Genomic DNA, 25,944 nt, shown 5'->3' with positions numbered 1-25,944 from the left:
GAGAATACCATTCCAAAACCCCAACACCTACAGAGACCTAAAAAATCCTGCGGGATTTCAGGACTGACTAGTTATAAAATGCCATGGTATAGCAACCCATTAGGTCTTCTGAATTTGGTGACTGGATCTATAACTGAGGATTCTAAAAGCATTCATCAGACATTCATGACTCCATAGAATATAATATTATAAGCTCAGATAACGTAATTCATGCAATGATAATCTTAAAAGTAATTTTCAACCATTCCCAGTAAGGAAGACCAAAACAATAAAATGAAATTCCACTGGGCTAGCTCTTGGTTCTGGGAGACTTTTTGGTATTATTACTAAATATTAATGATACAAAGATGTTTATCTAGTTCATCCATAAAGCTGAGATTTGCCTAAAGCTTGTACCAATCCTGCTAATATGCAGGATAAACTCTTGATTTTGTTGTAGTCCATTGGTGACATCACTTCCATGGATTCCAGTGGGATCAGAATTTAATCTCAATAGTTAGTTTTCTGGTGAACTATCCACTGACACCAACATTTTTTTTTCTTTGTCAGTAACTCAAACAGTTTGTACTAATTGTCAACTGTCTGGAAAGATGAAATTGTTCCAGTGCTTAATTAATGGTGAAAAAAATCAAATTTATTTGGCTTCCTGAATCATTTAACTCTGAGAGTGTTTAAAGTACTTCATTCTGGTTTTAGATTTTCTAATGTAATTACTAAAATCAAAATAAAGTAGTCACAAAAAAAATAATCAAGGGGATAGATTTTGAAGTGACAAAGAATGGTTGTTTATCACTTGGAGATTTAATTTCTTTCCAAGACAAAAAACCCTGTCAAGTAAAAACTGATGATTTTGTGGACACTGCATCTGCTGAATATTGCAGAGAAGAGTTTTGTCTGAAAAAATTTTGTCTAATCAGAATATAATTAACATTATGCAGGTTAGCTTATGTATCTTGGAAAAGATTCATTTACTTATTTTTAAATCCTTCAATATCCTTTTTTTTTTTTACTTTTCCTTTGAATTGCCTCCTAAAGACACAAATTGCTTTGACAGAATAAATTGTCCTTGTTATACATTTTTTTGTCCCGTAAATGTGATCTATCAGAATGATCCTGTAGAGCCCAGCAGAATGTTCTCTTAGCCATATTTTCAAAGATGCTATGAAAAGTTAAAACTACAGTGGTTTATCTCTTTATATGAATTTTTATGAGGAGATTCATCCATGATGTAGTTTGGAGGACTCAGACAAGATTAAAAATACCTCATACAATTTTGGATCCATATAGGTGGCATGGACCACAATAGAATGAGTGCAGGACATTTGCATAGTTTTTACTGCAGATATTCTCCCTTTGGAGTAAAATCTCAGTAACATCTAATTCCATAAAACCCATCTCAGAATCAAGGTGAACTGCACAGAACAAACTGTGCTCCATGTAACTCATGTGTGCAGTAGATAACTGCTGTAGTTTGCATAAAGTTAAGTAGTTTTTGCAGTCTGTTTTCTTAAGCTCCGAGGAACCAGCAGACTGGTGAGAATCTGAGAACTGTGAAGTCTGGGATTAGGATGTTTTGCAACTGCAAGTTATTTAGCAACTTCAGCTTGGTGAAGAAAATAGAGACCTGCTGACTAAACAATCAAAAATCTGTTAAACTTTACCTGGAAGTATTGAGTAAATAACTCTGGCTCAACTCTCAGTAGGTCTGCTTTATTCAAAATTATTTCATATACTTCAAAAATATATTCAAAATACTATTTTTTCCCCCTTACAAATTTTCTCTGGAAGGACTTCTTCAATGTATCATCAGTAATCTTTAAACATTGACCACATCCATAAAACTTAACTTTCAATCCAGTCTCGCTTTTTTGTTTATTTATTCGTCATTAATTCTACTTCTCAGGAATGAACTGAATACCCAGATTCCTTTTATGGTATTTGTGCATATTGATACTTTGTGGACTCTCATAACATATGATCTGGTCTCAGGGGATAAAAGGAGAACCTTCATATTTACTGAAAACTATATGACCATAAGGATTCAATGCTTTCATCTTCACATTTGATATCTTTGCTAGCATTATTTACAAATACACTTTACAAGGCCTGAACAAAAGCAAGAACCAGACTTCAAGTTACTACTAAATGTAAGAGATCAGTATTTTGGAAATATGTCCTAGTACATAACAGTTGTCATATGATAAAGAGAAAAAAACCAACAGCCAAATCCTTCTAAAGATGTAGATTTGTTCCAATTTTTGATAAATATTTTTAATCAGAAGGGAGAACTAAAGTTCCTTAGAGTTGCTCTGTCTGTTCCCCTGCCCTAACTTCATCCCCATCTGCCCCATGTCCCAGTCTCATCCCAATCCTTTAGCAGACTAACATTGTTAAAAGGTCTCTACTAAAGCCTAGAATAGTCTTTTTCTTTTCTTTGGAGGATTAAGTGGTCATGGCCTGAAATGCAGATAATATCTCATCATTGCCATTTGCAGAACAGGAGTCTGGAGACATATTCCGGTTCAATATTTTTCACAGTTTTGTTTCTCATGATTTCATGGGATGTTGTCTTGGTTTAGGGAAAATTTGGGAGAAAACGTTTGAATGGGGTTGCATCTATTATTACAACATGGTCTAAGTTTTATGTGTAGACTATTGTGGGGGAGCCTAAAAGGTAACAGCTGAATGCTGAACTGTTGAGCAGAATTTATTTTGCGCAGCTTTTGCACATTTGCAATATAAGAACATCTACTTCTGGGGTGATTATCTAGGCTTCCCTGAAGATCACTGGGGGAAAATTGGATAGACAATTAGCCAAAACAGAAGTCTGAATAGCTCTATGCCTGTGTTGTAAACATCTAAAGCTAAGTGAAAATTATTTCCACCCCATATGGTATTCTTAAAAGCCCAAGGATGATGCATCTCTGTTGCCAAATACCTTCTCTCTTTTATTCCCAGCCACTATTACTTTTCTTTTTCTGCCGATAATCTGGTAGCAAATTAGGCAGATGAACATTGCAGTGCATTTTGTAAAGTCCATCGGAAGGAAAGTTTTCTTTAGAGAAACTGCAGGTGGGCGTGTTTAATATTTTAACTTTTTCTAGATTTAAATTGGTTCAACTTACATGATGCTGTGTTTAATGAATGTATTACCTGCAGGTTTCCATGGACTGTTTTTGTGTTCTTATTTGCTTGTTATGGTGTTAGCTAAATCATTCCATGCTATCAGAATGGTCTGGATCAAAGAAATTTCATGAACTGTGTAAGTAATGACCATTATTTCTGAAATGCCACGATGTAAAACAGGCAGGAAAACGTAATGCAACCTGGTGTAGCCAAACTTGGGGCACCTATGAATTACTGTGAATTACCTGTGAAGAGTATCAACAACAGCAAAAAGTATTTTTTGACACTGTGGTGGCATAGCCAAACACAATGAATAAGCATCTTGCAATGTATGTTAGCAATTTAACCTCCTTTACTGTAGTTTATGAAACTGAAATTGCATCTGGTGTCGGTGTGTGAACTGCAATATGGAGCATAGAAGATTTTCATGTTATTAATACCTAACTCTCCCATATGGTAGCAGGACACAGAGTGACTGCTCATTCAGGTCTGAAGTCACAAAGTGTAGAACTATTGTCAAAACACATCCTGAAAGATGCTGTCATGATTTTGATTTGCCAATTTAAATATACTCATTTTCTGTTGTGAGACAGAACCAGGAGCAGAAGCAAGGCAGGCCTAAAACTTAAAATGGTATAAAAAGAAATTTATTAACTACATAAAGAAAAGAAAAAAAAAATCAGAATAAGATTTGTTTCAGACCACTCCTTCCTTCCCTCTCCCAACCTTCATAACAACAAAACAAACATACAAAAACTACTTCAGTCGGTTCCCAACTTAAATAATCCTTTTTTCAGTTCACTTTGGAGAGAGAAGCTTCCTCTTGTCAGGCCATAGGGAGTATTTCCACAAGAAGGAAGAAAACAGTCCTCTCGTGGTTTTATTTTCATGATTTGCATCTGCCCGGGAACCTGCAATCGTGGCACTCCTCCCAACTCCACAGCCTTCCCAGAGCTGTGCATGTGGGCCATGTCTGTCTCATGGGGTATTACTTTTAAGAATGAAATGTTCCACAGCAAAGGTTCTCTTCATCTCTTTTCTCTCTGTTCATGCTTCATCCTCAGAAAACCGAGATCCCCTTCTTTCCTCAGGACAAAAGATTCTCAACACAGGTGCTTTTTGGTCAAATGATCTATCAAATGGAACATCTCCAACCCCTCATGTCTTTCTCCATAGTTTATAGAGATATTCAGTACATCAGTTCATCCCTACAATCTTACAAAAGGACTTTTCAGCCATCTTAACAGCATCTCCTCATTCTCCTTCCATCTAAAAAACTTAGCTCTTGCTTCACTGACTTCAGAATATTTCCTTTTTCCCTTCTCACTCCGGGGAGGATTGAAAAGTCTGCAAGTCTTATCTGAGCATTGAAAGAGTTAAGATTTTGAACAGGGAAAAGATAAAAAGCCAAGGCTACAATGCTGGAGCTTTGTCAGGATCTCTGAAACCTGGCCACGCTGGAAAAGAGGGAGAAAAGCTGCTGGGATCTTAAATCAGCCTGAGTCTCCCTGGCCACTGCCCATGGCCACCCCTCGTCCCTGCTGGGCCATGCCAGCTCCCCAGATAGGGGCCCAGCCCTGTCCATGGCCACCATTCCTCCCTGCTGGGCCATGCCAGCTCCCCAGATAGGGGCCCAGCCCTGTCCATGGCCACCATTCCTCCCTGCTGGGCCATGCCAGCTCCCCAGACAGGGGCCCAGCCCTGTCCATGGCCACCATTCCTCCCTGCTGGGCCATGCCAGCTCCCCAGACAGGGGCCCAGCCCTGTCCATGGCCACCATTCCTCCCTGCTGGGCCATGCCAGTCCCCAGACAGGGGCCCGGCCCTGCCCCTGCCAGGCCCGCAGGCCTGCAGTGGGACCAGGCCGGGGCCTGTTACCTGCACTGCTGCTGGAAAGACAAAGAGACTCAGTTGTAGCCGTGGAAAGGGGTTTTAACCCTTTAAGTGTGGCAGAAATAAAATGCACAGCTACATGGTCGTCTTTCATGACAGGAAGAAAGAGACAAGTTTATTCAGAAACACACTTGGTTTTATAGCATGACCCACAATTCCAAGAGTAGAGAAAAGGTGATTGGTTCAGAGAGAAGACACCCCATTCCCAGGGCCTGGTCACATACCACAGGTGTTCTATCTTGTTATTAATTCCTTTTTATTTTGACCAAATTATTACCCTGGGAGAAATTCTCCCTAGCCTTGAGCTAGACCAGCTTATCGGCTGGGAACAGAACGGAAAAGCTCCAGCCTGGAATATTTTTCAGGCTGTAATTTTCTTACTTTCTCAACATGTGTCCCACACTCAGTTCTGGATTACCTCCTTTAAAATGTGCTTTCACGGAGAGAACTAACTTTCCCCAATAGGCTCTGTTGAGGCTGTCAATAACTAAACCAGTCCTCAGTGGTCCCAATCAATAATCAGAGGAAGCCCCCTTAGAGAGAACTCTCTGAGTTTCTTCTTCCCAGGTCAACCCAACACAGATGCCACCATAGCTCAAACTGTAGAATAGAGGACATATACATGGAGGATATATTTATAAAAGATTTTAACTTACCAAGAATGTTGGGTAGAGCTTGTCAAATTGTTTGTAACTTACTATGTTGCAGATGGAGTTGTCATACATTTTCTATATCTGCCCTGTTTTCTTTCTCAAGATATATCTATACTTGTGTTATATATGATATGTATTATAGATTATGTCTTGTAATTTAGTTCATAGAATTCAACAATTAATGTATATAAACAACTTCATCCCAGAAATCTGTTTATGTGTTTTTCTTAAAGTTACAAAGTTACAATAAGCAAATAATTATTTCCATTTTGTGGTATTATTTCTTCTTAATGAATTCTTGGTGGAACTTGAAAAAAAAAAAGAAAATAGCAGCAATAAGTAAAAGATGACTATCTTTTCTTGAACAATCTCGGTCACAGATAATTGTTGATGTATGATTACAGACAGGACTTTTCTCTTAAAAGAGTTATTAAAACAAACCCTTACTAATCTAAAAATACATGAATGATATATGGTGGTAGGCATGAATGTAGAGAAACCAGAGAATGGCTCAGGGGTGAGTCTCCACATAATGGAGAAAAGCCTGTAGTCCTCAGGTGGAGCTGTTTGAGGTGTCACTTGCAACCCTTCATGCAACACAATATTCTTTTCCCAATTTACTTTTTCCTGATTTCCAAACAAAACAACTCAGGCCAGCAGCAAGAACACAGAGAAGTCAGGGTGGCAGAAATCCAGAGTTTACCACAGGCCTGCCTGCAGGAGCCAGTAGAGAAATCTCTGTGATAGCTGTCAGACGTACAGCATCAACAAACAAATAAAAGGACATGTCTGAGTTCAAAGATCAGTGTTGATGCCAATCACTACTGCATTGTTTTCTCTGTAAGACTGATGCTCTCAGACCTTAGAATTACAAGGGAAAAAAACAGTGTCTTGTGCTTTAAAAGGTGAGAACACTTCAAGATATTCATGCTGAGAAATATCAAATCTCCAAGAAACACATGATTTTGCAAAGTATGTGCACAGAAGGCTTCAGTGTATCACATTCTTTGCTGCTGTGACAAATTTAGGTGACAAGTGGAGATGCTTTGAACCACTCAGGCAGGACACAGAACTTAATACAGTGATGAACATGGAATAGATGTTGAAAAGCTCTTAGGTTAGTCATTAAAATGACAAATTGAAAATATTTTATTTCTTTCTGTAATGAAAGAAGGCAATCTTGATCTCACTTGTGCTGTAAGTCTATTGATTTCTGTCAAATTAGTCTCGCACTTCATGAAATACATGATCTCTGGTCTAATATATCTTTCCATACACACCTTGATTGGAAGGTTAAAAACTTTTCCACTTCCTTGGAAACTAGAAAGACATTTTCTAGTTAATTCTATCTAGTTTTGACTTCAAATATCCTCCTACTCACTTAAAATAGAGAAGGAGTATGTTATTATCTGTAATGGGAATAGGGGCTCGATGACTAGTAGAATTCTTTATCTTTGAGCAATATGCCTCAGACTACTGGGTTGGAAACACAGTATTTATCCAAAACTCACAAAATTATGTGCAATGAAACTGCAATGGGTTTAGTAACACTATTTCAATTGGACTGACTTTCGCAGTGTAGATATAGTACAAGTGGGTGTTAGTACGTTTCAAAATTTTAAAATTATTTGACAATAATTAATTATAACATGTAAATCAAGGCAAATGTAGCCTGACAGATCTTATGTGAAGGCGCATAGAGAAGAAATCTATGTTTCTGAAAAAGATAAAGGCTAAGTGGGATCTTGTATGGGGGGGGCAGCGTGTATGTACACGTTTAAGGGATGGGAGTAGGATCATCCCTAGCAGTCCAACAATAATGATGCTCCCAGAAACTCAAGTCCTGAGTATGAATGTCCAGGTAGGAACACATCCTTAAATTAATTCTTTATCCTTGCAGACCCTACTTCTCTCCCCACTCTCTTGCAGCACAAAAATCCTTTAGTATCTCTGGCCTACGAACATCCAAGAATGTTCTTAGCCATGACATTATGAACAGCTTTTGAATGGGTTTCTCTGATCCAGTCCTACTGCTTTCATCTGGCTCACTAGCCATCTGTGCCTAACTCCCCATCAAGCTCTCCCTTGCAAAAAAAAAGTTCATCTGTAATTTCTGACTGAATGATTAAAATGCGCACTTCAGTTTCATACATGCAACCAGGCAGCATTCCATGTGAACAAAAGGGATACAGCTATGAGAGCCCAGTCACAGAATCATAGAACAGTTTGGATTGGAAAGGAACCTTAAAGATCGTGTTGTTCCAACCCCCCTGCATGGGCAGGGACACTTTGCCCTAGAGCAGGTTGCTCAAGGTCTGATCCTATCTGGCTCTGAACACTTCCAGGGACAGGGCACCCACGACTTCTCTAGACACCTATTCCAGTGCCTCACCATCGTCATAGTGAAGAATTTCTTTCTAATATCTAATCTGATGGGAAACAGCAGGTTGGATCATGGCTGGAAGAGAAAAAGGAAGAATTTTAGAAATATGGAAGGGTTTCTGGTTGGCACAACATGATTCTGCCCTCATTCATATTTAAACAAAGGCAGAAGATAGCTGGGATTAGAATCAGTAGTTGACAATGGTTATCCTGTTTATCTTATGCAGACAACTAAGAAAATTAAATAGTAATGGTTCCATTTTCAGGCTTTCTAAAAGCAAGTCCCCAGTTCTGCACTACAGAGCAGAAAAGAATTCCTTCAGGTAGGTTACACATCCTTCACACCTCCAAGCTATATAGCATTCTTCTGCTTTTTCCAAGTGATACTCACACCCACAGCAGTGACACTGCTTAGCCACTGCACAGTTAAACTGACTTGCACCTTTCCTGCTTTATTCAACTGTGGTTCTGATAGTATTCCCATTGCAGAACAGAAAGCCAGGAAACTGGCATGTGCTGGAGTACCCTTGTTAGTGCATTTCAACCAGCTTATACCACAAGACTTTGGTTAAATGTGAGCAATTAAACATCACTATATGAATCCTTGAAAATTTCCTTGGAAGTACAGGTTGATGTTGCCACTTTCTCTTGTTCCTGAACATGTTTAGATTAGTCTACATGTTGGCAATACAATTGCACCTATATATATTATCCACTAGATAGAGATAACCTTTTTGCAAGTTATGCAGTGAGGCTGAATCATAGTACTGTGTTGCTCTGCATGGCATCTTTTGCAGCTTTCATTGCCATGGCACCCAAGTGACTTCTAGCAGTGCATTAAGTAATGTGCCTGTCACTCATCAGGCAAGCTCACTCCGTCTCTCATCCTTTCCCTTGTACAGGGAATAAGAGCTTTTGTTTTTCATCTCTGTAAGTGAAAGATCTCAGTCACTAGACTTGATTGAGTGAATGATGATGGAATAGTTTGTAACTTGCTGTCTGTAATAAAACCAATTAAACCAACTCTAAACTATACTTATATTTCACATTAATGCACCAGTTCTTTTTATCTGAGAAGAAAGATATATTTTCTGATTATGTACTAAAAACGGTGCACAAGGGAGATCTTAAGCATGTAAATGGTAAATGCTGCATTTTTTCTTTGGTAAAGGTTATGCATTTTTTACTTCTAAAGGATGAAAGGTTAATACGTGTACAAGCCAGATAAAATCTCACTGGTGGTTTAACCTTGGCTGGATGTCAGGTGCCTACCAAAGTTGTTCTATCCCTCTCTTCCTCAACAGGACACAGAAGGGACAATATAAGGAAAGGCTCATGGGTCAATACTGGAACAGGGAAATATTCCTCACCAACTATTGTCACAGGCAAACCAGCCTCAACTTGGGGAAAATCAATGTAACTTTTTACCAATCAAATCGAAGGATAATGAGAAATAAAATCTGAAGCCTAAAACAACTTTCCCCCAGTGGCACAGGGGGACAGGTAATGGAAGTAAGAGTCAGTCATGTTGTGCTGCTCCTTCCTCCTCAAGGGGAGGACTCTTTACACTCCCTTGCTGCAATGTGGGTCATTTCCAGAGGGTGCTCACTTCAGGAACAGGCTGCTCCAGCATAAGTCTCCAGATGGCTGTAAGTCCTGCCAGCAAAGCTGCTCCAGCATGGGCTCTTCTCTCCAGGGGCCTACATGTCCTGTCAACCTGCTCCAGCACAGGCTTCCCATGGGGTCACAGCCTCCTTTGGGCATTCCTCTGTTCCACCATGGGATCCTCTGTGGGCTGCAGGTGGATCTCTGCTCCACCATGGACCCCCATGGGCTGCAGGGGCACAGCTGCCTCACCATGGGCTGCACCAGGGGCTGCAGGGGAATCTCAGCTCTGGCACCTGGAGCACCTCCTGCCCCTCCTTCTGCACTGACCCTGGGGGTCTGCAGGGCTGCTCCTCTCACATGTTCTCACTCCTTTCTCTGGCTGCAAATGCTCTTGTGCAGAAATTTTCCCCCATTCTTAAATCTGTTATCACAGAGGTGCTCCCATCATTGCTGATGGCTCAGCCTTGGCCAGCAGGGAGTCTGTCTTGGAGCTGGCTGGCACTGACATCATCTGACATGGGAGAAGCTTCTGGCAGCTTCTCACAGAACTCACCCCTGTAGGCCCCCCATTACCAAAACCATGCCACACAAACCCCATAAAGACTCAGGAAAACCAGCCTGTTTTTCTAGTTCAGTATTCACTCTGATCTTACATATAGATATAGATATATAGATATATACACATATTTACGGGAAATACTAGAGTGAAGATCTGATAACTTTCTCCAGAACAGCAATTTCATTGTAATTCAATTTGCAATTTAAATGTCTAATAAATGACTGCATAAATATCAATAATGGCTAATTCATTAAAAATAGCATATGTTCATCTTTGCAACAGAAATATCAAGTCATTAGGAAAGCCAGAATAATATATAAATTTCATTTTGGCATAGGAAAGACTTGCACAAAGCATAATGAATAGTCAAAGTTATACTCTCTGCTAGGAATATCTTCTCTATCTCAGAAGGAAAGGACCACACCTTGCTTCTTCGTTCCAGCATTTTGGCATCCAAAGTAATTCTCTTTAACCTCACTACCTTTCCAGATAGTTACAGAATGGATTTTCATTCCTAGCCTAAAAAAAGAAAAACATGCAAGTCCACTCCCACATGCTGAACCATTCCAACAGAAATGCATGGAAAGGACCCACCACCTTTAGCCAGCATTCCCATCATCTCGTGACTCTTGGAAAACCCACAGATTTCAGAACTTCTGTGCTTTTCTGACCTCTAGTAGAAGTATGGCCCACTCCCATAGCACTGTGTGTTTTCACCCTGCAACCAGGCAATGGAGTCAAGACAGTTGCTACAGTATGTTGAAAGATGTCTCTTTAAAATATAAATCAGGTTGAAAAGATTCAGAATTTCAGCTCAGCACCTTTTTTTCCTTTCAAGGGCATTGAACATTTTTGTTCCTATAATTTATCTGCCCAATGTTTCTGGAAAATCACACAGCTATGTCATCACGGTATCATCAATAACACCTATTGAGTGTGGCTTCAGGATTTGTGAAAGGTTTGGGATTGGTGAGAAAGTAAGAGTGCCTCAGGGAAGACCAGAACTTATGAGGCTTGAAATAGGAATGAAGACTAAGGAAAGTTTGGCATCCAGGAAGGGTAGCAACTGAGAAAATGAGAAATGTCACCTGGAAGCTGAGAGATGCACAGGTATCATTGGAAGGTGGGAAATAATCTAGGGGCATTCAGTTGGTAAGCACAAGATTGAAGGAAGAGGCAGAATGAAAGAGAGAAAGTGGCTGTGCAGGCTCTGAAATCAAAGGATCTGATAGCCCATCAACAAAGTAAGACGGTATTCACTTTAAATAAGAAGAAAACATACCAGAGGGGAGGAAAAAAAAGAAGGAAGGGAAGGGGAAAAAAACGGTACCTGGAAGAAAAGACTTTAAACAAGTCTAATATCAAGTAGACTACTTGAAATAAAAAGTAACTGCAAACATTTGGGAAATATACAAAAACCAGTGAAGTACTGACTCTTCATAACAGAGTAGAACAAATGAAATTAAATGGTTATGCACAAGAGCAGTGGAACACATCAAAATTTCATCACAAAGTATTCTAGAAAACAATTTTCTTTCAAAAAAAAGTGAGATATCAACAACATATTTCTCAATTGCAAAGCCTGCACATAACTTTGCATTGTCTGTTTTTATAGTAATATGAAAGAAGAATCAGCATGAGAACTATAAAATACACATGGTATCTTTGGTACTAAACTTCCTATTTAAAATAAAATATCCTTTAACAGAAAAAAAATGGTTTGCAAAGAGAGGAAGATTTCTAAAACCCGTTAGAGTGCAATTTTGAGACCCAAGCTAGGAGGACAAAAGAAATTTCAGAAATTTGCAGGTATTTCTGCACCTCCTCTAAAGACCACGTAAATGAGCTGCAGGTCTCTTTACACACCTCTTCCTCTGGCAGTTTCAGTAGGTGAGACGAGCCCCAGTGGCCCAGGCAGGCACTGAACCCATGGCTAGGGCTGCTGGAGAGCAGGGCAGTGTCAGCCTGCCTTGCAAACGACTCTGCTGGGGCTTGCCCAGTTATTTTCTCAGCACATCACTAAATCAGGGGAAGGTGTGCATGCCTAGAGAATACGGGGCTGTGTGCTATTCCAACACAAACACTGGCAAGAATTCAATATGTGAACACGGCCAGGAATGAGGGAGTGATTTTATTTGGAGGCACTAATGGTTCAACAATACATTAACAATATTTAATTCTAAATAATCCCTTATGAAATAACAAGTACTATGTTTAATGTGAAAGATACCTAAAGGTCAGATGCTAATTCTTCAGTGTAATACATTTTCCCTAGAAAAGTTTGTAATTATTTATTTGCAAACTATCATCAAAGTGCTACCAGTGAAGCAGAACTGAGAAATACAAGTGGACTGAGTTTTGCTTAAGTGTTATTGCTGGAAAAATATTGTGTTGTTTTGTCTGGGTTTTTTTTACTGTGATATTTGATTTTTTGCATTTTCTTTTAAATGAAATTATTCGGGGTGATTATAAACTGGCTCTTCTCTGGAACAGGTGAACAGCGTTTGTAAGGGGATGATTCAGAGATGAAAGAGAGAGGCAAAGACCCTGAAAAGGAGCTAGATTTTCCAAGGAAATTTTCCAGTGTATGGGGAACACTTTAAGTTACAGATTTTCTGGGTGTACTGAATTAAGCATTCATTTTCATTGATGCTCTTCCTCGGCCGCTTACACGAGGACACAAGTGCAGCGCAGGCTGTATTACCAAGCCGGAGCAAATCCAAGCAAGAGTTGTGTTCCTCAGCAGCGGGGAGCCCGAATTCCCACGGGATTCACTCAGACCACGGCGGGCCGTGACCCGGAGAAGCGGCGGGAGGCTGGCACGGTCCTGGCCAGCCAGTCAGTGGGACATGGCCCCAGCCCGGGCCAGCACAGGCGGGACGGTGCCGCGGGGCACGGCTCGGCGGGGCACGGCTCACCGGGACGAGGCTCACCGGGACAAGGCTCACCGGGGCACGGCTCGGCGGGGCCGCGGCGCTGAGGGCGGCGGCGCCGGCGGGGGAGGCGCGCAGGGGGCACCGAAGCCCCAGGGGAGGCGAGCGGAGCCCGCCGCCCTCCCTCCCACCTCCCGCCCCTTCCCTCCGGCCGGGGACGGCCGCGCCGGCTGACGCGCCGCAAACTTTGCTGCCCCCGCTCCGAGCTGCGCCTCGCCTGCGGCTCGGCGGGCGGCGGCTCCGGGAGCCCCTCGCTGCCGGGAGCCCCTCGCTGCCGGGGCGCGGAGCGAACGGGGCCGCGGCGCTCCGGGGGAGAGCCCAGCGCGGTGCCGAGCGCCGGCGCCTCCGCGCCGCTGCCGCTGCCGGCGCCGAGCCCCGAGGGAGCCGCTGCGCCGCCCCGCAGCTCGGCCGCGGGACAGCATGAGCCAGGCGCAGCCCTACGCCCCGCGCAAGGGCAGCTCCCCGGCGCCGGGGGCCCGGCGGAACGACAGCCAGGACTACCTGCTGCTGGACGCGGAGTTGTGCGAGGAGAGCGCCCTGCCGCCCTACGCCTTCTACCCCGTGTGAGTCCCGCCGGGCGCGGCGGCGGAGGCGATGGCGGGACGGGAGCGGCGGGCGGGAGTCACGGCGGGGCCGGGAGCGCTGGTGGCACCGCCGGGGACCTGTCACCTTCCCTCGGCCTCTCCGGGGAGGAGCGGGGTAGCTGTGCTTGGAAGGGTGGAGGAGCAGCCGCCGTGCCCGGGCTGGCAGGTCTCCTCTGAGCAGACCGTGGTGCCTTCCCGCTGGCCGGGAGGCGAAGGGTGCCTTGGGCTCAGCTGTGGAGAGCAGGGCAAGAGATGTCGGGTGTACATAAAAGTCGTGGTGTCTAATGGGTTTAATGTAATTACAGAAATTTTAACTCCTGTGATCGGTTGCTCCCACCGAGAGTTGCAGGTGTGTGCCTAAAACCATCCTCCTTTCACTATTGAAAAATAATAGCAAAAAACCCCCCCATCCTCCTATCGTTATTTTTGTCAAAGCCATGTAGCCTCTTGTAATTTCATTACATGAGTTTTGGCAGGTAGTTATCATTTAAAGCAGAGTGCGAGAACGCACGCAATAAAAGCTGAATTACTTAAACATAAATTACAGACGTTCCAGGAATCACAACTTAATGTCCACGTCGATTGGCGTTCGGTGTTGACAGTGTCCCTTTGGTTATGTGCTGTCAGCATGACTACTGTAATTACCACTTGTTAATGCTTCTGAGGAGAAGCTATCCAACAGAGGGAGAAAATGGGTATTAAGCAAAGCAAGATGAGTCCTAAAACCTCAGATGATTGCCAGAGGATGTGTACTTTCTTTTGTACAAATTATATTTTATTGCTTAACTGGTAAATTCCAGTTATCAGTCTCTCCTAATATTTGCTGTTTTATCTGTGAGCCGCCTACCAGCCGCTTGACAGCTACCTGGAAATAGGAAAGGAATAACAACAGTGAAACTGGGAACACTTAGAATGTTTGAATATTTATCAACTCAGCTAAGAACAACCGGAGTTTTCAAAATTTACTGCTGTATTGCTATTCTTGAGTGTCTTTGTGGATCACTAATTCAGTTTGCTCATCTAACTGTAACAGCATATATTACTACACATTGGACTTAATCTCTGTCTCAAAATATATGAATGCATCTATCTAATGAATCCTTTCAGAAAAAAAGCCTTATGATGTTTAGTTCAGATTGGTTCTCACTAGTGGACTAAAACTTTGAACTAATATGGAAATTCTGAAGTTCTTTTGCCATCTACTCATTCAGAATGGTTGTGCAGCTGTGAGAGGATAAATCTTGCATAAGTGTTTCAAATCATCTCTTCAAACAAAATCTGCAAGTCTGTGAGGTGCTGATAATTTCCCTTCAAGAGTGAAGTGAAAAAAGTGCCTGTGCTAGCAGCTCTTGGTCCAGCACACTCCCAATGTGGAGGTTGCCTCTCATCACCCCACCTAAGGAAAGCCTGCATCCTAATCAAGTTGCTTTGTAGAACAAGGGTAGCACTAACCGCAGGAACTTATCAAGGGCTCGCTTTTGACAAGCACGTGAGGCATGGAGAAGTTGTTCTTTGGGGTTCCTCTGGATGTGGAAAAGAATCACTTCACAGAGATCCCTAGGCAATGCCTACATATGGCTACTGCCAGGACTTCCTTGGCTGGCAGGAATGGATGCCAGACAGTGAAAGGCTCCTCCAGGGTGTGGTGATTGCCAAGCACGGTTTTTGAACTTTTCTGCCTAACTTCCAGCTACATCACATTTCAGGTACATTTTGCAGATATGCCTTTTCAGCCAAAAGTCATTAGTTTTACTAGAGGCCTTCATATGGCCAAGAATTTAATAAATAATAAGCTGGGCCATGTGCAGCTTTTGATCTTTATAATCTACATGCAGTAAGAATACTTTTCACTATGTTTGTTTTTTTAAATCCTCAAATTACTGGTATTTCCTGATGTTATTATGGTGGTTAATGGAGAACAGTAATGCCGAGTACGGCTGAGTTTTAACTCCTTTTAAACATTACACGGTTACTGGTATAATTTGGCATGTGACTATTACTTGAAAAGTAGCTTGATAGTAAGGAATAGTTTTTCACAAGTGGTGATTTAGTGCTAATGCTGATGTTACTGTGTATGTTGTTTGTAGAACATACTTTTCATGTGTTGCTGTGGGGCTGCTGTTAAGTGCTGTAGTTTCTGGATGATAATAAAAACCAAACCATTTACAGGAGATCTATTTCCTGTATTTTAGCTCCTCTTTCTGGAGAACAGCTTTATTGTAGCCAAGGTAGCTGCTGTCTTTATTGCAATAAAGATTTCAAGAAGGTACCTTGACCTCACCAGCTGTGTCAAGTAGGGTCACACAGTCTTTTTGCAGGGGATGGAAGGCTTTTACCTTTAGATGTGGTAGGATGCAAAACAAAATTGAAATGGAATTTTGTGCTGAAAAATCCTGCTTTTCTTTTGAATTCAGAACCCTAAGCAAGAAACCCAAAATTTGGGCAATCTCTCGAATTTGTAAATAAAATATTTCCAAAAGATGAGGCTACTTTTTAAGATTTAAGACTTTTAAGATATGTTAGAAATTATATGCAAGTAAGCATTTTCTTTCTAGTAGTGCTCTTCCATCTAGTCATTGAGTCTTGCCCCTTATGTATCCAGAAATACATTGCAATATACATGCGAGAACATTGACTCCTGGAATGCAAAAATGTGTGTATGTTGGGATTTGTCCCTCCTGTGCAAGTATTTCATTGGCACAGAGCCCAGTTTTGAGGTTTAAAACAGGATGGAAAGTGCATTTTAATGTCTAACCCCAAATCTGAGTGCTGTGCAGTAGGATTTGGAAGTGATATCACTTGTATGTAAACTTCCCTGCTGAAAAGATGTTAGTGAAGGACAGATTGTCAGTGTACTAAGCTAGTGAGAAGACACTAATTCAGTCAGACATCTGGTTATACTGCTTATTTATACTTTGCAATATTTTGCATTGTGAACAATAAATGTTTTCTTATAGATGTGAGGAGGGATAATTGTGTATTAAAATGTCAGTTGTAAAGTGAATGAGGCAAGCAAATTATCAGATGAAAACAGGGGGGGAAAGGGTTCTGATGTGCATAACTGCCTTGAGACATTGACTGTTCCTCAACTTCTGCAGTTTTCCAGCTGTTTCTCGAAATTACCAAACCTAGTACATACTTAAAAACCTATTCTTTGTTAAATAACATGTTTAATGATTTCTTTCCTGCCTGCATTATAATGATTTCTGCCACTGACATAATGTAATTTTTATCTCTAGTCTCAACTGTCTTGCTTGAAATGACCTGTAAAATTATTTTCCAGACTCTTCATTAGACATAATCTCTTCAGGGAGTACTGTACAATGTGCCAGCTGTGTTTCAGATTGTCAGCCTCTTTGATGAGACACTTTGTCTTCTGAAAATATGTTGCAATAGTGTTGTTGAGATCAAAAAAGGTAGAAGAGTTGGTATGGAGGGGGATAATTTCCTTTTATAGCCTCGTGTATGGAACAAATACACAAATAATCATGTGATTTAGGTTTGATGGATCTACTTCATACTGGGCACTGGAAAAAAAAAATCATATCTGGATCTCTCATATTCTGGGTGACTAAATGTAGTCCCTGAGGTCTTGAGTAAAAAGAGAACAACATTGTTATCAAGCCCCAGAAAAGTCAGCTTTCAGCTCATCCTGTGTATCCTGCAAGTAGGTAGAAGAGAATCCTTCACTTTCAACATCACAAATATCTTTATTTATTTCATATTAGGTAGGCTTTTCCCCCTACATGTGTTCATTTTTGGTCAAGGCTTGTTGGATTTAGTTGTTAGGCACTCTCGTGTTTGCTGTGTGCACTCACCAATTTAACTGAACTTCTTTGGTCAGCTACAATACCCAAACAACTTCCTATGCTAATACTTCATAATCATTTTGCTTGAGCCATTGCAATATATCTGCAAGTTTATTTATACCCTAAGTCTCATGTAGTCACCAAACAAATGAAAGTCACCTCCATGGGGGATGTAATTTTATAAAACTGGAAGATTTCCATGAAAATATAAGTAATTTGTTACATTTTCATGAGAAGGGTGGAGTAGTGATTCAGAAATGTGTGGGATGTATATGGCATACTTTTCAATGTAAATGTTAATAACCAGCATGCTGTTTGTCAAACACACTCCCAGCAGCATTTGCCACCACAGAAGCTGAAGGTTATAATAACTGACTGCTTGAAGAATTCCTGCCAATATTGGTATCCCCAAATAAAGGGATATGGTTTGGCGTGGTGGGTCTGTGTCATCAGGCTGTGTTAGACTTTCCAGCTCTGCAAATATGATCAAAAGAAAAATTTGGCAGTTAAATTCTTTGTAACTTGGTTTCATACCTCAGGCTGTTACGCAGTGTGAGGTGATGCCTTAGCAGAAGGTTTTAAGATTGAAGTGCATACAGTGAGTCTTATATCCAGGTTTGTGCACTTACCTGTGAGTGTAGCCACTTGCACACAGAGGCTACTCAACAGGAGGCTTAAAGGATTTGCGTCGATAAGCAGTATTTAAATATAAGCTTTGATAATTAAACGTGGACAAAAAGCTTAATGGTAATTAAATCACAGGCAGGGTTCTCTGGAATGGATTAACATTTTTGTCTAGAAGTAGAATGGTTATTATTTGTTTAGCACTTTCATACACAGTCAAGTATACTGTTTATAGTGAAATAAAATGTATGGAATATAGCGTGAAGGTGACTGACTAAGGTCTGGGCTTATTTTCTATATCCATTTCTGTACAACTACACTTTTTCCTACCAATAGTGCATTTGTCAGCACAGCTCTATTATAACCTCCAGTCTGATATGTTTAAATAAATTTTTGTCAATATTGGAAAGAAAAAAAAGACAAGCTTTGGCATTAAGAGTAAAATGGGAGATTTACTACAAGAACCCCGAGTAAGTGAAATAATGGCATATCAAGTATTGCCATTTTTAGGTGGCTGTGTGGGAAGTGGATAACTTGTTTTCTGGAAGAGTTGCATGTAGTTCCCTTTTGTTAAAAAAAATAAAATTACTCATATGAATAAAATATCAGTATTGTGGTTGTGAACTTAGATGATGCCAGCTCAGAAGAGCATGACTGGAGTTCATTTTGGTCTTAGAACTTAATTGATGTCAGTATTTACCTTAATGAAGGGAACAAAGAAGTGAGGGTATTTAAAAAATATTTAGCATCTATGAGGCCTTTCATGCAGGTAGAAAGAAGGATCATAAACCAAAGGTTCGTGGTTGATCTGTAGAAAACAGAATACAGACCACAAGTCCTGGTGCTGCTGCAGCACTAACAGTTTCGCAGAGTATTCAGACTGGAAAATTTTCATAAAGCTTTGTGCTGTGTGACAAAATCATAGAAAGGTTTGGGCTGGGGGAGACCTTAAAGATTTCTAATCCCAGCACCCCTGCCATCAGATCAGCTTGCTCAGAGCTCCATCCAACCTGGCCTTGGCCACTTCCAGGCATGGGGTATCCACAGCTTCTCTGGGCAACCTGTTCCAGTTGTCTCAGTACCCTCTGAGTAAAGAATTTCTTCCTAACAGCTAATCAAATCTCTCCTGGTTTAGTTTAAAGCCATTCCCACTTGTCCTATCACCGTCTGCACGTGTCACATCAGCCTAACTAGCAAATAGATGAGTGCCCAGCAGACTGAAGGAGTGGATTCAAAGCTGATCTGCTGCCTCCTGTCATCTGTCAGCACTGGAGTTAGTTCAGAGGGACGCTTGGTTGTGCTGATTTTCCTCCTGGCCCAGCCTGAGTTTTTCCTGTTGTGCACACTGACTGACTTTAGGACTGATGACTGACTGCTTAGCAGCTTTTCAAGGGGAAGATTCTCTTATCTTTGGGGGGTGATTTATGTTTTCTTTTCCTTCTGTAAGATGTTTGCCTGCCATCAACATGTTTCAGCTTTTCTAGTCATGATTTCCTCCCCCTTTTTTGGAACAGGTAGTCAGGCCAGACTGATAAACTTTGTTAGTCTTACTCTGTGTACATTTCCTATGCCTGCCAAGTAGTAATAGCCCACAGTAAACTTCTATGAGAATTGTTCCTAAGCAACTGTTTTTCATGATAGAAAATTATAAACCAATTTTCCTTTCTTCTTTTCAATGCAGTAATTGATTTTCTGTGCTAGCTTTAATTCCACTGTGCTAATCTTTAGTTACATGTTTTTCTTTCTTAAGATAACTTAAAATTACTTTCAATTTTCAAGTCTTAGAGAAAAATTGTTAATGAAAGAAACTAGGAATTTCTAGTTTATTATCTACATTTACTAAGGTTGTTGTATGGTACATGAGTTGAAGTTATGTTTCTTTGGGTTTTTTTCCATCTGGATTTATGAATTTATAGTTAATTCCAGTGAAACTGCAATGATCCAAGTATATTATGTACAAAAAGCTTTTGAAATGGTAATTGAAAGGTTGTAGAGCTTTATTTGGGGATATGTGGGAGAGGAGTTCTTGCAAGTTACATGTGTGCTGTACTAGTGGTGCTCATTCAAAGAGAAACCCTGTGCTGTGAGAGCTCTCAAGCTTCTCCTGGCCCTGAAGGATAAATCTGAACTTTCAGGATCTGCCCATGCTACATCCACTGCTTGTCTTTTGCTTTCCCCTGGCCTGTAGGAGCACACAGAATAGGATGGCTGCTCCAAGGGTTCAGGCTCTGCAAAGGATCATCTTGCTCCACTGGTGAGTGGATTACCTAGTTATCCTGACAAATCAGATGCAAAAGGCAGGCTGTGGGAAGGCAGCAATGACTCTTCCTCTCTGTAGGTTTTATATTCCTCTCCCTTTAAAAACAAGTTTCCTATTAATTACTCAGGACAGTTTTTGAAGACTGTTGCTCTTGTGAGTCTTAAGAGTGAATCTTGTGGGTCTCAAGTGAGTCTTAGAATAGTACTTCTCTCCATACAAGACACAAATTTGTTTTCTCTCTTTTAAGTGTAGAAATCTGAGCTAAAACCTGCAACAATCCCTGATAAAAATACAATCAAAGTGCAGTAGCACTTACAAAACATAGCTAATATGACTTCATTTTCAAGCAGTAGTCATGGGATGAAATTTTTCAAGGATACTGGGTATTTTGCATGTTCTCACTTCACCACACAGTAAACCACAAGCTCTGGAAAACTTGGGCTGTAATCCATATTGATGTTCAAGCCCCTTGGATAGCAGTAACAACCTCTTGCTGCTCAGGGAAGACTAAGGAGCTACAAAGGCATGGCAGGTATGTTGGAGGAAAAGTAGCAATATTTTGAACTGACATCTAAGCAACAAATAAAACAACCAAAAATTAGGAGGGGAGAGGGAGTTAAGTTTCTGAAGATACAGTTTAGATGATTTGAAACATTTTGAACCACTCCTAACAAAAAAGTGATCAATAGGAGTATCTCCAGGTCTGCAGAATGAATGCTGAATATGGTACAAAGCTGAAGAAGTTAATGCTCCCTACTTTTCTTCAGAAAAGAATTTTAGAGGTTTAAGTCAGAAAGCTATTTAATCATTTAGCAACATCTGATGTGAGCACATTTGCAGGTAAACAGCAAATGATGTGATAGTGAAATTTCAGAACTTCTTTGTATGATAAAATAATAATGATCTTACCTAACAAGTTGATATATAAAATATACACTGGGATTTCTTACCGCACAGCCACTTCTGTCCTAAAATCAGCAACGGCATTTAATGCATAAAAGGAAGAGAAACTTAAAAAAAATAACCTAGGCAGGGATTTACAGAGACAGCAAGGCTAATACCTCTCATTTTACAAAGCTGTCTGAGGATCTTTCTCAACCTGAGGTTTCTATGTTATTGATTTTACATCAAATCTAAAAACCAGCAGAAATTTCCCTAGTTATCAGTGAGATCATGGATACTGCCCTTAGAGGGAAAGAATCTCCTTTGTAGTTTAACTAGCTTTGTGCAGGACATGGATCAATGAAGAGAGTGCTGGTAGCAGCACTGCTGGGTATCTGTGTGCCTCTTTCAAACTCTGTCTATGACAAGACTTCTGACTGCATCCAGGTCTTGATACCTCCAGAGGGCCAGAAAAGGCATGGAAGTACACATTGAGGAGGAGGGGAAATAGACTCACTGCTGGGGCATGTGGTCCAGTTCCTGTATGTGTTAGAGACCTGAGGACAGTTTTGGGGAATCAGAATTACATGACAGATTCAACTGCAAAGTGTCTTTTGTTGAGTGAGATGTAATTTCTGAATGATTTCTATGTCTGGAATACTTTTGAATCTATCAGTATTATATTGGCAGAGAGGGAATGTTGCCCCAGATACGAATTTCCAACCAGACAGCCCCTCAGCAGTGGCACAGTACAGCTGGGTGCTCTTTATTGTAAGAAGTATTGGACAAGATTAATAGTGCTGAATGCCATCTGAAAATGGAATTGTGTCCATCTGTGCAAGCTCACATCCAGACTCAGCAGCAGGCTGCTGCTTGTAAGGGGCATGAGGTGGCTCTTTCTGTGTGTGATACAGGGTTGGGATCCTGCCTCTGTGCCTGCTGAGCTTGTACTGCTCTGCTATGTCATGATAGCCAGCAGCTAAGATCATTCCAGCTGTATCATCATGTTATACTGCCTGTTTGTTCAGGTAAGCACAGCTTTTTGTTATGCTCATTGGGCTAGTTTTCATGTTCCTGTAATCATAAAATTTGTCCTGAGTATAGGCAATGGGTCATTTACTAACAGGTGTCACTGTCTCGGCTGAACAGTCAGTGATTGACAGGATCATCTTACCTCTCGCTCTGCTTGGTAACCCCTGAGCCCAAGGCTGAGACAAAAGGTAGAAAAAAGCAAGAAAGCCTCTAGTACTGCTTTGTATTCTTGAAAATACTAGTTCTGAGAATATAAAAGGCAGTAAATATGAAATAATGACTGCTAAATGTCTTATGAAAAAGAGGCAGGGTGAAAAAATGATGTAACTGGAGGGGATGTTTAAAAGGAATTGAAAAAGTTATGGATGTACAAAATACGACTTTTTTTTCCACCTGTCTCCAATCATCAATTAGCATCTTCCTAAAAAGTCAAGGTAATTTCCAGAAAGCAGCAAAGACAGATGAAGCTGCTGTATGTTCTCATGTACAAGAATGGGACATTGCAGAGTGGGGAGAGAAGGATGGTAAAACTATTTTCGTGACACTTTTCATGTGCAGCATCTAGAGAAATGATATGTCAACTAGACTAACTTTATATCCCAGACATTATTGCTGCATGAGAGCATGACTCTCTGCTCCTCACACTTCTGCAGTTACTGCTGCTGCACTTACTGCTGCTCCAAAGAGTATATAGCATTACACTTACAGGAGGATCATGAGGAAAAAAATGAAATTTCTAAGTAAATAAAAATTGCAAGTAAAGCTCTGAAAGTGCATGTTTTGTCTTTTGGATTTATTTACTTCCCCTTCACTTCTTCTGGGATGTCACCTTTTATGCAAAAAAAGAAACAATTTCAAAAAGAAATTTTGCCAAAAAAAGAACAATTTCATTTTTCCAATAGAGAATATAGATGAAGGCTGTGTTCTCATTTTCCCAAGTCCTACATAAAAATGAAAGCTGAGTAAGTCTGAAACTTCTGTTCATGTGGAATGTTATTTGTTTTGTATCTGTTTTCATGGTTTAAAAATTACTTTCATTCTTTTTTTCCAAATAAGTCTTGACTGCACTGTTCTCAGAAGTTTTCTCCGTTGGCTTTTTGATCAAAACTGTTTCAATCCGGCTGAAATAAGAATGTTTGCATGTGGCTTGTTGAAGCCACCATAAATCATACATGGGTTGATTCAATATTAACTGCTTTTGGGTCCCCCCCAGGGATGGCTGTAGAGAGGGCAGTTCCAGCTCTCTGCTGAACTCTTTCCCACTCTGCATACGTGACTTGACTCCCTCAGCAGTGCTCAGAGTGTACCTGCTCATGAGCAGGCAAAGCAATTGTGACCAAAGCTACAGCTCTGTGTCCCTTCAGTAGGAAAATGTAGCTAATTGTGCTGTGGCAAAGTGGTACGTTTCAGATCAGTTGCAAAGCAGCCCTACAAATGCTTTCTTCTCCTCAGCAATATGGAAGTTTGGATTCAGGTAACAGAGCCTCCCCTTCTCCCCTTAATTTTAATGTATTTGCTTAAAATCTGGGAAGTGAAGTTAGGCAGTTAGACAAGCGAGAATTCCTGATGAAAGTTTTCCATTTTTTTTCAGAACCTGTGTACACTACCAAATGAATGAAAAGGCCGCTTTGATTCTTTGATTTCTCCTGCTGTGCTTCATTTCTCCAGCAGGAGGGTTTCCTTTCATCTCAATTGTATGGGTCTTAACTCTGCTAGTGTCCATGCAATTTCATGCTAAAAAACACTTTACATTGTTATTCTGCTTTGATTCATTGGATTCTCTGGATGTTAGAATCACCATTCTTTATCACTTAACACTATTTAGCTAAAGAAAGTTTTAATTAAATTACAGCTCTTCTCTGGAGCATGTTACAAAAGCCAGTATAATTTGATAATAAGTGTGAAAACTGGTTTTGATTGGTATTTACCATTGTACCCAAAGGTCAGTGCTCCAAATTCTTTCAGTTTGGATCAATATATCGATTCGAATAAATACCCCTTAGGAAAATTTCTCAGCTCTATATTTCACCATAGTGAATTATTTAGCAGTAAGGTAGGTTTGTGGGGTGTCAAAGACAAAGGTGCAAAACCAGTTTCAGCTCAGGAAGAACAGAAATCTCAATCCACAACAGCTACCTGCCAGAAAAACATTAGCAAGGCAGAACTGTTTTTGTGTCTCTTCCTTATGCCTTTTTTTTCAAGATAAAGGTCTCAAGGTTTCCTGTGTATATTTTGAAACTTTATTTTTCCCCCTGTGAAAGCAAACCTCTTGATTTTATTTTAGTTATAATAACAGTCTTTGTCAAGTGATTGGAAAATCCTCCCTATGCTATTCTATGATCATTACCTAACTGGAGAGCAACAACAGCTAATGACATTGTCGTGTGACTAACTAGTTCATGGATTTCTTCTATTCTGTGGGATCAAAGGCAGCATGGTGTTCAGTGGAGGCCAGGGTCTTTTAATCTCTTCTGAGTGACAATTTTTGGAAATGTCACATATTCTGCAAAATATGCTGCAATTATGAAGTAGCAGTAGCTGTTAAGGGTGTCATTGTATGCCTTTGATCTATCAAATCTGATCACAGCTCTTTTTCAACTTGTGTTGTGTGCTGCAATCACCGTTACATCTCAGATCTGAGAAAGCCAAATGATCTTTTCCTGCTGGAATTGTGTGTGAGACTTGCCACCAATTCTGTTTTCTCTAAAGGTGTCACTGAGGTCACAATACCAAGTACTTAATTTGTGCCTTGCAGGGGACGATAACCATCATCAATGTTTCTTTATTCTTATAAGGTAATTAATTTGAATAGCAGTAATTACCGATATTAGAAGGAAACCAAAGTAATTCCCTTTTTTTAACATAGTTTTTCCTTTATGTAAGCACACACTGAAATGCTAAGATCTTCTGCAGGAACTCTTCTTCATCCTGAAGCTATACTGCTGCAATTTTGATTGTGTGTATATTAAAGTAAGTATAATGATATTGCATGGATTCTTTAATTAGAAGTACGTCACATTTACATGATGAAAATGGCTTATTCCTAGCATAGATGCAGGAAGAATATCAATAGGCACGCTTAATTATTTTCCCACAAAAAGCTGTTAAAAAAATGGTCTCCTGGACATGAGCATTATATATTGTGCAAATCTTTATTTTATCTAAGGAGGAAAAGTTTGCTTAACTCTAGTGTTCTCTCTGAAGTTGTTAAAGTTAGTGTCAGCCTTTCATCATTGGTTGAGTTACAAATGCAGTTTCTCATTGAAATTTTAATTTTGTAGAAATATGTGGTCAGACCTAGACTCATATTAGGTGATGGACACATTTTATTGTATACAGAATATAATGGAAGAACAAATGGATAAGCATATTAAGTTCCTGAATCAGTCAAATGTGACTGCTGGAATAATCTTACTCATTACCTTTCCTCAATTGTATTTGTTATATTATTGCATATCTATGTTACTTGAATCACAATTATCTCTAGGTTAGCTGCTGTCTTTAGTACAGTTATACTCTCTTCTGCTTTCTTTTTGCAAAGCAGACACAACTTGCTCTTCCTTCTTCCTCAAGTGCCAAACAGAAAATGTACATGCTGCT

The 25,944-nt window shown here is 40.5% G+C and overlaps 1 protein-coding gene and 1 long non-coding RNA gene across 2 annotated transcripts in view; one reads left to right on the top strand and one right to left on the bottom strand.

Moving 5' to 3' along the window:
- Positions 1-13,746, bottom strand: part of LOC148224751 (uncharacterized) — a 30,252-nt gene extending 16,506 nt beyond the window's left edge. The window contains exon 1 of the long non-coding RNA XR_015801329.1: positions 13,655-13,746. This is a non-coding gene — a long non-coding RNA (uncharacterized LOC148224751). The remainder of the gene's footprint in view (positions 1-13,654) is intronic.
- The window catches only part of TRPC6 (transient receptor potential cation channel subfamily C member 6), a 79,384-nt gene continuing 67,013 nt past the window's right edge, over positions 13,574-25,944 (top strand). Inside the window, exon 1 of the mRNA XM_014886600.2 lies at positions 13,574-13,716. Within this exon, the coding sequence (XP_014742086.1) occupies positions 13,574-13,716 (143 nt within the window). The remainder of the gene's footprint in view (positions 13,717-25,944) is intronic.

This window comes from Sturnus vulgaris, chromosome 2 (assembly GCF_052056855.1).
Source record: "Sturnus vulgaris isolate bStuVul1 chromosome 2, bStuVul1.hap1, whole genome shotgun sequence".
Taxonomy (NCBI): domain Eukaryota; kingdom Metazoa; phylum Chordata; class Aves; order Passeriformes; family Sturnidae; genus Sturnus; species Sturnus vulgaris.
Note: the sequence above shows the minus strand (reverse complement) of the source record. Positions and strands in the feature narration are given on the sequence as shown.